This window comes from Chlamydotis macqueenii, chromosome 2 (genome assembly GCF_036417535.1).
Source record: "Chlamydotis macqueenii isolate bChlMac1 chromosome 2, bChlMac1.mat, whole genome shotgun sequence".
Taxonomy (NCBI): domain Eukaryota; kingdom Metazoa; phylum Chordata; class Aves; order Otidiformes; family Otididae; genus Chlamydotis; species Chlamydotis macqueenii.
The window spans coordinates 83,640,383-83,652,530 of NC_141557.1; the positions used below are offsets into that span (position 1 = coordinate 83,640,383).

Below are 12,148 nucleotides of genomic sequence, written 5' to 3' on the forward strand. Positions count from 1 at the left end.
GTGTTTGAAGAATTCCGGGGTGATTTCAAGACATAGGTTCAAAGCTGATTGCTACCAGAAGGCAACAAGTGAAACAAAAAAAAAGCATTGGGAGAACTGATGAAAAATCTCTTCCTTTCTCAAGTACGTCTTTCATTTTGACTCTTGCAATGCCATCACCTTACTGTATGTCTAGCTGAGAAGACAGGGCTTGAACTTCTAATTTTGAAACTTCTCTTAGAGGATTAGCAAACAATCTTATTTCCTCTTTTTGTGCTAAAAGGGGGAGCAGGAGCATCTGTGGTTTGTGACTGAAAGTGTTTTGCGAGATGCATTATCAATGTAAAATTTCAGTAAAAATTTGGAAGTGGAAAAAGGAGCCAAATATTTTAATATGATAATCAAAGCACTGCATTGGGATTCAGGCTGAATAACTCAACTTTTGTTTGTTCTTGGGTTTAAGTAAATATATTAGCAGTGGTCTGATAATAAGTTGTGGCTGGTTTAGTCTGTAACAACATAATGTAAGAGTTTGTTCTATCTGAAGAGTTAAGTTGGTCATGTAACAGAGAAAAGTTAACTGTCCTGTTCATCGCCGTGTATTTAAGAAGTCAAGCTTGTGATAGGAGCTCTACACAGTATTTCTCTGAAATACCCCTCAAACTATTTCAACTTGAAATCTTCAGAAATCCTGTCTGCTTGCTAGTGCTGTGGCAGATGTATGAGTGTTTTTCCTATTCATAACGGCTTTGGAGTGCTTTCATTAAAATAAGTAATTATTGACTGTGAGAATCAAATTAGAAACTGCGAAGAACAAAGAGAAAATTTAATTCACTCTCTTTTAAGCAAAGTGGAAGTGACATTCTTATGTGGAAATACCTTTCATGAAATTTCAACCAAATGGCTGCCATGTGATGTTAGCATAATAAGTAATTTAGAGATCCTACTTCTGGCTGTAGACTGCTTTAATTTGCCAGATGATGATGCCTGGTGCAGAAATAGCGTTCAGGAGACAATACCCTTCCGCTGAACAGCCCTGCATTTTTTGTGTGTCTTTACACCGGTTTAACTTGCTGTTAAGGTGCTTGCGCTTGCAAAACTGGAAAGTCTCTCCTCCACGAAAGGGGCTGCCTTGGGCGAGGGCTCAGAGTCCCCAAGGGGAGGGAAAGCAGAGCCCTGTGAACTGGGAGGTGGTGCAGTGGTGCTCTTCTGCGTGTGGGTGCAGGTCACACTGCACCTCAAATCCCTGACTTCGTGGCTCTTAGAGGTGCCAGGGCAGAGGCTGGCCGGAGAAGGATCCACTGTTTATAAAACACTGCTATGGGTAAGAGCGTGGGATAGTTACTGGATGGGAAAAGTAGTAAGCCTGGAAGTGATGTAGGAAATTATTCTTGCAGTAGATCTTGTGGCTATTGAGTATCCCAGGGGAAGTTTACCAAGACTTTGGAAAGATCTGTCTTTTAGTGGGAACTTTTTAAAACATGGGAATAGCTTTTAATAACGGTGCCACTTCAGCTCATCAATACCTTGCTGAACTACCTGGAGGTAAGGCGGAACTTTCCTTCGGGCCAGCTAACTCTTAGTTAGTCCTTGCAGGTACCTAGTCGTGGCTGCTCCTGGGTTGGATCGCGATGCTTGGTAGATGATAAATCTGATCCACTGTGTCAGTGAGGAATATAGCTTTTTTTGTGATCTTGCCTTGGGATGAGGAAGTTGGTTTTTGAGGGCCTGAGTTTGTTCTGTCTTGTATCATTATAATTTGGTGGCAATCTGTGCATGCATTTAACTTGTTCTGCGAAGAGGTAATATGTACTTAAAGCAGGAGAAGACTGAAACCACAAAATCTGAGCTATTTCAGTAGAGGTTGTGGTTCTTCATGTTCTTACTGAAAGAAAAGAAAGAGAGAAGGAATTTTAAAAATAGTCACATGTCCTAAGCGTTACTCCATGAGGTGATTTAGGAATTGTTTTTGCCAGTACCGTTTCTGCTATTCACCAGGTTTCTGTAATCACCATACTACACTACCTTTTTCTCTATGATACCTTTACATGAATTACGAGGCAATAAAACCAGCTGACTTTGTTTAATAAAAAACTTTTCTTATTCGCAGTAATGACTAATTTTCTGGAAGTGTTTATGTCATTTTTTAAAAGTTATGCTTAAGCCACGTGAAAGACTGCCTCATGTTAAGCGAGTCTGCAGAAGTGGGCTGCTGTCGCCTCTTACGGGATTTGCCGTTTGAAATAGGAGAAGCAAGAAAAGTTGCACTGTAGCCTGTGATGGTGCCGTTTTGCCAGTGCTTTGTCACAGGAAAATCAGGGAGTGTGGTGGTGATGTTCTGTCAGGTTCAGGATCGCGCAGAAGCTACGGAGTGGATGCTTACAGTTATAAAGTTAGATGGTGTCCTGTTTCATGGGGGTTTTAGTTGCTTCTTTGCCATGGCATCTGTTCTGATGGCGTGCCTCACGTTTCTCTTCTTACATTTTAGTAAGACTTTAGTTAGTCTTTAATAAAGTGAAGAGGAAGATCTGTAGCAGTCTGTTTTATTGGTCGTGCTTGCCTGTATTCATGTAATTAGGAAAAAAAATTATCTTAAAATTTTGCCCATGCAATCTGTGCTGAAATATGTATCAGACTGAGGAATTTTGTTCTCAGAGGCTTCCTTATTAATTATTTAAGAACCCAAGAGGGGATGATCCCAGGAAATCAAGCCATTGTCTCAGTGCTGTAGTGGCCCTGTGATACGATCTTGTGTTGAAATGGTATCTTTCCTCTAGATGAAACCTCCTGAACTGTTGCCCAGCATGGGGTTTTTTATAAAACACACCGACTGAAAGTTCACAGCTCTCTTAAAGTTACTTGAGTTACAGTGAGGAGGAATATTCCCCTCACAGCTGATAAAATTGTCATAATTTCAAGGACACTGCTGTAAGTCCCCTGAGCTAGATAGAGCTGAAAGCTGCTACTTGTGTTGGGCCTGACAGAGGACGAACAGGTGGATAACAGGGAGTGTAACAGCAGGGAAACAGTGGGAAAGCAGAGCCGGTACGCGGCGATAATTACTTGTTAATTAAGGAGAAGAGGAGGGAGGCAGGTAGGTGTGGAATGTAAATGCTGCGGAAGAGACTGACAGAGAGGAAGGGAGAATGTGTGGGAACGTATGGTCTTGGTGAATGCCCCCGCCATGGGGCTGCGTTTCTGTGGTGTGCAGGGTGGTGCTCGCCCCATCTGACTCTTTCTGAGCAGGGTGCTGTGGAGGTGAAGAGAGCTCTGGCCCTGCTGCCAGCTTCACAGCTGGTTCCTGTCAGCAACAAGAGGGTTGGCTGCTGGTGGAGCATCTCTCTGCACATGGGGACCGTGTTACAGGTCAGGAGGCTTCGCAGTCCAGCTCTTTGCAAGCCCACAGCAGGGCTGTTGAAGCTAGGTGTCAGCCTCCTGCCTGTAACTGCAGAAAGGATGCTTAAAAAAATTAAATTAGTATCACAGCAGTAGCACTGCACACACCGTACGATAAATCAATTAATTTCACATGCCCCAGAAATGTACTGGAAATTCTGGAGATAACATGGTTAGTGTTATCTCCCACCTCACTTAATTTGATTTTATTTGAAAATTATATTGAAGTGGATAGGGGGTGACTTGAGAAAATGAACAGCATTGCAAATAGACTGTTGCAAATGATCACGCTACCATAGCCTAATGAGTTAAGGCAATGGGAATGGGCCCAATCTGCTACCTGGGTGGTTTTTAACTGATATGCTCTCTAATTGCAATGGGATAGAAACGAATGCCTTGTCAGCTGTCGTTGTGCATCAAACTAGTAATAAATTAAGTTGCAGAAACACAATGTTTTGGGACCATCTGCCAGTTCACAAGCTTTCCTTAGGGCCTGCTACCTTATGATGGTGCTAGTGTCTACCACAATGTCTCGTACCTCTGTTTTAAAAATGAGTAGCAGAGAAAGACTTGGCTACTCTACAAGGAAATACGGACTTTTGCACCGATACCTGGGATACAGTCAGGTTTTCAGTAAGTTCAGCAAGTCTTTAAGGACGCGTAAAAAGCAGCTGTAGACTAGTGCTCGTAGGCATTACTGTGCAGCTGTAAACAGTATTAAGGCAGGGATTTCTCGTACAGCTGAGAAAATCTGTGCTGTAGGTGGGGTAAGCACGAAAACATGATGGAGGTGAAAACAAATTTCACCCTTCAGTTGCTTTTGTTGAAAGGAAGAAAGCAGGGAAAAATACTAGCCATCTTTCTCCAAAGGATTGCTAGGCTTTTGCAAATGTATGTTTATTGTCTTTCATTCTCTTTTGGGAAGAGTGTTAATCTGTTCCACCCCATGCGTAATAACAACTCTGTGGCATCTATGTGCTTGCAGACCTACATTGGTTCAATCGTGGCCTCGGTGAACCCTTACAAGAGCATCCCGGGACTGTACGACTGCGCTGCCGTGGAGCGATACAGCAAGCACCACATGGGAGAGATCGCACCTCACATCTTCGCTGTGGCGAATGAGTGCTACCGCTGCCTTTGGAAGCGCCATGACAACCAGAGTATCCTCATCAGGTAAATGGCTGCTACTGCTTTGATTATCCCTGCTGGTGAGCCTTCCAAGGTGATTTAGGTTTGGGCCACATGGAGAGGAGAACTCCAAAAGAAAGCAGGCTTTTACATTGTCAGAGTTTTGGGAGAGAGTTCTGGACTCGCTCTATCTCGTTCTGTGGACCTCTGACAAAATGTTAATTCTTCTTCCACACCTTACAATTTCATTTAGTGAAAAAAATCTATTGTGTTTTTGTGCATTTTTTGCTACTCAACCATCTAATGTTGCCCTAAGTGCTTTCACCACTGGTTTGAACATCCCTGTGCAGCTCAGTAGTTTGTCACCACTAGACTCGAACTCTGTATCGAGAGGAAAAGTAAAGATAACCCACCTATCCTGAGAAATGCAGTAAATAAGAATAACGAAAGAGGAGAAACCTCCACATTTCAGCCACTTAATTCTGCCTCATTGATCTTCCTTGCTTAATCTCATTGTGCTGTAATTTAATGGTGATTTAATAGCTTCCCATTTGATCCACTGTGCCACTAGTATTCAGGATCTCATTGCTGCCAAATGTACGTTGAGAGCAGTTGGTGTTTCAATAGTTTTTTGCTGCTTTCAGCTCCCTCTTCCTTCTTGCTCCAGAAGAGCTGAAAATGCAGCCAGCTCTTTTCCCTTTTCCCCGCCTGCCAGCTCAGCTGCGTTGGCTCATACGCACGCAGGAAAACTGAAGCCTTGCCCGCGGGATCAAGAGGAGCAGCTCTGTGGCGATGGCAGTGTGGCATCAGCCGTTGGGCTCTGGCAGAAAGCTTCAGCTTTCTTCAACTGTATTTCTCCTTTCTATTATTTAATATATAGTACCATACACATGAAGCTGAGTCCTGATGACACTCTGAAAAAATGAAATGAAAAAATGAAATGAAATGCCCAGAGGTCATTGTCATGCGAAAATAGCTAGCCTGTGGTCATGATTCATGTTTTAATGCCAGGTGAACAGTCCATGTACCTGAATTTTCAGGGCTGAAATAATTTCTGGTGCCTAGCAGGTGGCCATTGGTATTTTTGCCATTCCGTAGTGACCCGAGTATTTTACCTTTCCTTCCAGTTCCCAACAAGCTGCCAAGAGAAAAACAGGTTGTGTCCTAAAAAGGACATAAGCAGAAGTCTCTGATGATCCAGAGGAGTCTCCAGCAGTTCTGCTCTGTAAACTATATACCTTGGTACAGTTAAGCCATAATATGGAAAAGTTTTGCATTAGCAGTCCCTTTTAAAATTGTTTACTGTGGTTTGTATAAGTGCAGGATTTCAGAGAAGTGCTGCATTACGACCTTATAAGGATATCTTGTTTCTACAGAAACTGAGGGAGCATGCAATTAAAATTAAAAAAATAAAGAGTCAAATCTACTTTCCTAAAACAGTGTTATCTGCTGTATCTGTGAAAGACTTGGATTTTTTAAAAATTACTGAAGATTTTCGGTGGCCCTCATGAGGTTTAGTAAAGTCCCTGTGATCATATACTTAGATTGGGGCATCAGGGGTGTGCTTGTCATCTTCACATCGTGGGCATTCCTGCATCTTTTACTGGCTTAGAATTTCGATGTTGCAACAAGTCGCTGTCAGGCTGTCTTGTTTATTACTGGCATTTGAAGAAAAAATGGTCAAGTGGAGCTCGGCAGTGTCTGAATTCAGGCAAGTATTCTGGTTTTGTATTTAATGCAAGAGATGATTTTTTTTTTTTTTTTGCATTACAAAAACATAATAAAGGATCATAGAATAGAATCATGGGATCGTTAAGGTTGGAAAAGACCTCCAAGATCATCAAGTCCAACTATCAACCTAACACCGCCATGTCCACTAAACCATGTCCTGGAGTGCCACGTCTACATGTTCTTTGAACACCTCCAGGGATGGTGACTCCACCACATCCCTGGGCAGCCTGTTCCAGTGCCTGACCGCTTTTTCAGTGAAGAAATATTTCCTAATATCCAGTCTAAACCTCCCCTGGCCGGAGGCCATTTCCTCATGTCCTATCACAAGTTACTTGGGAGAAGAGACCAACACCCGCCTCCCTACAACCTCCTTTCAGGTAGCTGTAGAGAGCGAAGAGTTACATCCAGTTAAAACGGGTGAATGGTTCCCGCCGGGTCCCCGTTCCCGTACGCGGTCTCACTGCTGCCAGCTTTGGGCAGGCGGATGTCGGTAGCGCCCCCCCCAACCCTCCACCCCCCCGCCCCAACCCTCCACCCCCCCCCCCCCCCCCTTCCACCCCGCAGCGGCCCGGGGCGGCGCTGAGCGCGCCGCTGCGGTGCCCTGGGCCTGGCCTGCCCCCTGCTGGCCCGCCTGAGGCAGCGCCGCTCCGAACCGGAGCCGCTTTCTTAAGGCCTTGGGTTCTCAAAAAACGGTGAAAAAGCTTCCGTTGTTTTGAAATGCTGGGGATATTTGGCCGGGTGGGGTAAGATGAGAGAGTTAAGGCAAGGATCTGAATTTAAAGCTGTCATCAGCAGTGACTCAAACTGTGATATAAACGCGAGACCGTTTTTCCAGAATAACGACTCAGACCAGAGGTGAAAAGGAGGGAAATACAGACGAGATGATATTAAATGGACTTGTCTGAAGCTGCTTATTTATCCATCTGTGTTACACACGCTTATTTATGCTGCATAAAAATGAGTTAGCAGCCAGAAAGGCCAACAAAATGGCACATTGAAGAAGCTGTGCACAACCTGTGCATTAGAATATTTACACAGTTTTGAAATAGCATTTTCACTCTCCCAGGCTAAAAATTGTTTATCTGGCTACTGAACTAACATCTACACCAACAAATGCTCAGTTCTATGTTGATCTGAACCTTGCCATGAAGTCCAGTTTAATTTAAAACAGGAGGAAAAAAAAAAGCCCACCACATTAAATCTGATACTACAACAAACATGTGAAAAAAAAAAAAAAGATTTTTCAGCTGAGATCCTCAGCCGGAGCATGAGGGGAGTCCCTCTTATTCAAGGAGCAGCCAAACAGCTTGTCCTGATGTAGAGAAGGGACTGAGTTCCCCCAGGATTAGCTGGTGTTCACAAGTTGGGACCGAGTTCAAACCTCCACCCCTTTATTGTAAGCACAGGAAAATATCTTTAGGGACTTGGGTTTTTTTTTTTTTTTTGTGCTGCTCTATTTAAGGGGGTCTAGTCTGTGCAGAAGCAAACACATGCTCTTCTCTCAGGTACAATAGCAGTTGATCCACTTTAAAGCACTCAAAAAGGAATGTAAAGCAGTCTAAGGAGCAGAAGCAGTCACCCTGAATGACATTGAAGTCAGTGCTGCCAGTGGGAAATCACAGTCTGACACCAGTAGGTTCTCTCCGTTATCGTTTGATGGCCTGACATTTTTGTTGTTGTTGTTCAGCTTGAAAATCAGTGTGAGCCAAAGAGCTCTTTAGATGAAACCCAGACTTGTGATGGGAAGACGTTCTTATGAGATGGACACACCAAAATTAACATGAAGGGGCCTGTTTTGTCTGTGTATATCTGTCTTGGGGGTTTTAAAGCCAGCAGTCAGAACTAAGAAGTGATTTAGAGTAGTGTTGGTACCACCTCACTCGCGTCATGTCCTTCAGAACGAGGAGTCTCTCTTGGTGACCCCTTTTTCCACTGTGGCAGTCTGGAGTCCAGGCTGCTGTGCCCTTAGCTAGATGCCCTATCTAGAACAAATCATGGAGAAAGTCTAAAGATCTCCTAAGCAGAGGCCTTGTGGATTGCTGTCACGCTTAATATATTGCGAAATACTGAATGTAGTGATGTGAACAAGCTGGGCACTTAAACTCATGGGATGGACAGGTTGCTAGAAAGATTGTGCACTGAAAAAAAAAGTCACCCTTTTAACTGACCTTGGCAACTTCTTGTAGGCATAGGCTTTCTAAGGAGTCTGAAAGATTGATCCCACTTAACCTACTGTTAGTGTATCTACTGTAGGATTGAATAAACAACTTTAAAGTTTAGCATGCTTGTTCTTGATTTTCATCTCATTAATAGTAACTGTATTTCATAAAGCATTTTGTAAAGGAAAAATGGAGAGCCAACTTGATGCACATAAAATTATTGGTCCTGAGCTGAGCAGCACCATGCAGGGGTGAGATCTTACTGTCACACCAGAGGCCTCTGGAAACCCATCTGCTCGGTGCTCAGTAGTAATTTTAAAACCGTATATGATAGACTGGTTACTAGTAAACATATGGAGAACATTGGGTAAATCCATCCTTTGCTCATCTCTTGAGTATTTTGCATGAGCCTTTTTCCCCCTTGCTTGATATCCAGGAGAATTTGTGGAACTGGAGGTGGTTCACAGAAGAACAAAAAGGAGCGATCGAAAGTATAGCATGGCTCTGTACATGGGAATGGTGACAGAGACGAGCAACTTGAATTGGGGGGGCTACCCATGAAGTCATGCACAGCAGAGAGAGGAAGTGCTGTGATGAGTTGTTGGTTTCTCCTTCCACTGCAAGAACTAGCGGGCATCAAATGAAGCTAATGGGAAACAACGAGACATGTTCATATGCTTTTTAAGGAAGTATGGCTAGAAATGCATGGAAGATAAATCTCTTGAGGGTTACAGGACACAGAAACCAAGTTTAGATCAGGAACCCTCTGAACAGCAAATAACTGGAAGCTGGAAGAACATGGAAGGGAAGTATAACATCTTGTCTGGGTATCTCCATTTGGTGACTGTCCGAGATAGGACACTGGGCAGGTAGATCTTTGATGTGACCCACTTCTGAGCCTCTCTTGTTCTAAGAAAAAATCAAGAGCATATAATTGTGTGTAATACCAGCTGTACCAGAGATAGGCACAGGAGCTATTTCTCTATCAGCTTTGAATATGTGAGTTGTAGAATTGCTCTCGATTATGGTGGGGTAACTTTCATCTTCCATAGGACTACGGTGCTCCAGAGCATCGGGCAGAGGAAGGATGGTGTCAGTGAAAGAGCTGATGTTTTCCTTGGCACCTATATGCATGCTGTTGAGCTACACGCTGCTCAGAGGGTGAGAATTTAGGCAGGAAGAAGTATGTATCACTTGAATGATTTTTTGCATTAGCCAAGGATAACGCAAGGGTTTGTGAAGCAAACCTAGTAGTAGAAATGTTTTGTACCAGGAGCGAGTATGAAATATGGGGAATATTAAATATTTACTTTGTTGGCAAAGGAGCATCAGTGAGCGAGGGCCTGCAAAGAGAAAGGGAGCAGATACGGAAAAGGCCAGATGTCGAGGGTAAAACTAAATTAAAAATACTACAGAATTTGTTTGTGATGGTATAAGTGTGATGAATGAATCATACTTGTTGGAACGTATCAGTGGGTAGCATGTCTTATATGAAGTTTTATGAAACATTTTAAAGACTCTCTGATTCTTCTTGGAAAACACTTAAATCTCAGCTACAAAACTCTGTGTCTCATTATGTTTTATGAATGGCTCTTTCCTGATTATTTTGTTGGCATTCGTTTGCAGGAAAACGCCATGCTGCTTTCTTGAGCTGTAGCTTTCTTCTTTGCTTTTTACTAGAAAGCATCATTATATTTTGCCATAACCTAAAATCACCAGCATCACCATTCAGCAATGGCGCAACAAAAGACTGTCAAATAAACTAAGCTTGCTCCGCATGCCCAGTTGTTCTCCGTTAAAGTCCATGACAAAACTGCTGCTTGATACTTGCAAAGGGTAGGATAAGACAAAAATGTACCTCCTTTTGTTGAAAGTAAACTAGAATTAGGCACAGCTTAATTAGGCTGCAGCTTAGGATATAATGCTATGACTTCAGATGAACTAGACAAACTTTAACCACAAGTTATGTTTCTTAATGGCTCATGGTGTGTTTTTAATTATAAGGCTACATAATTGAAGGGAATTTATATTGGGGAAATTTATACCTTCCCTTTTTTTGGAGTGTGGATTTTGAAGAGAAATTGAGTATATTGCCTTCTATTTGTATCAGCAAGATTGCTTATTAACAGTTTGTTTTTAACATGTCAATTTAGCATTACCAAATAGCTTTGTTCTGCTGTGGGTGAAGATGAGAGGTCTTACATTTCTGGTTGTTTAGATGGGCACGTAAAAAGTTTGTTTGAAGAATATGTAGCTCACTACGAATATCAGTATTAATTATACTAGTAGCCTTTGTGTGTTATAATATGCATTGTTGTCTCTAACCTCCTCCTCCTTCTCACAACAGGGCTCCCTCCTCAGCTAGATTGCTGCAACATAATCCCAGACTTTCCTGATTTAACTCATATTATGGACTTTCTCCTTGACCATTGCCATGCCTTTGTTCTAAGTTTGATTTTCCTTGTTGGACATTTGTTTGTATTCAGAGCGCTCTTCGTTGCCTCATGGGTGTTGTATGCATCCTTATGCAATCAGTGCCTTGAAATGCTGTCTGAACGGTGTGGTAGGAAATCTAAAAGTAGCTTGCATTTTGTGTTGAGTGTCATATTCAGCAAGCTTAAAGGGGTATTCTGCTATCGTTTGAGTGTAATTTCTAATCACACCTGTCTTTCTGACCTCTAGTAATGTAGAGTTTGGAGGCCTGACTAGACAGAGAGCTTTTCCCCTGGCAGCTGGAACTGTGCAGACACTTCTCTTCTCTTCTTCTTTCAGTGGTGAAAGTGGTGCTGGTAAGACGGAAAGCACTAAGCTGATTCTCAAGTTCTTGTCTGCAATGAGCCAACATTCGCTGGAGCTGTCCTGCAGAGAGAAGACCTCCTGTGTGGAGCAAGCTATTCTTGAGAGCAGGTACTAGATCTTTCAATACACAGGTATTTTTTTCCAGAAGACATAAGCCTTGTCCTTGAAATAAGAGTTTGCAATGTGATTAAAGATGTGAGTGCATTTACTGAACGATAAAGTGAATACTGGAAAGGGGGAAATTTTCCATTAAACAAAATTACCTGTCTGCTCTAGAGAGTTGTGAGCACAGTAATATGTCTTACTGAAGCAAAAGAGTTTTGAAATGGACAATGCTTTAGTAGTGACTTTCATTTTTGTTTGGGGCTGAATTCAGATAATCAGAGTGAGGGAAATGGGTGATGGGAGGGAGAAACCATTGGTTTGGTTTGTATCGCCTGAGGATAAGGTAGAACAAGATACAGCACGGTGAGGATAAAGTGTACAAGTGGTAAAAGCATGCTGAGGAAAGGGAGGATAAAGAGAACTGATAAGACAGATGAGTAAAATACATCAGATAAATTGGACACACTCTACACAAGCAAAAAAAAACCCCTCTCTGTATTCAAATGAAATAACACATGGTTCTAAACTATTTCAAAACAAAGACAATTTGAGATGTTACTAGTTTTATTTATCATGCTTCATCTCTGTTTTACCTTCTGTGTCTTGATGTAATTATTTTTTTTTTAATTGCCTTAGGACAAGGATTGTTTTCCCTACATCTGTCTAGCATTTTGCATGTGCTGAGTTTTCTTGTTTCTAGAATGTGAGTAGTGCAATGAGAGTGGCTTTCATCTTTTGAGCAGTTACAGATTAAACTGCAGAGTAGTTTAGTACTTGATTAATCTTCCTATTGCTTGAATACTTGCATCTTTTGATGGAAAATTGAGGTGCCTGTTGTTAATAAATCGTGG

The 12,148-nt window shown here is 42.3% G+C and overlaps 1 protein-coding gene across 1 annotated transcript in view; it reads left to right on the forward strand.

Moving 5' to 3' along the window:
• The window catches only part of MYO10 (myosin X), a 163,518-nt gene that overhangs the window by 82,098 nt on the left and 69,272 nt on the right, over positions 1-12,148 (forward strand). Inside the window, exons 4-5 of the mRNA XM_086740352.1 lie at positions 4,361-4,548; positions 11,166-11,300. Of these exons, the coding sequence (XP_086596478.1) occupies positions 4,361-4,548; positions 11,166-11,300 (323 nt within the window). The remainder of the gene's footprint in view (positions 1-4,360; positions 4,549-11,165; positions 11,301-12,148) is intronic.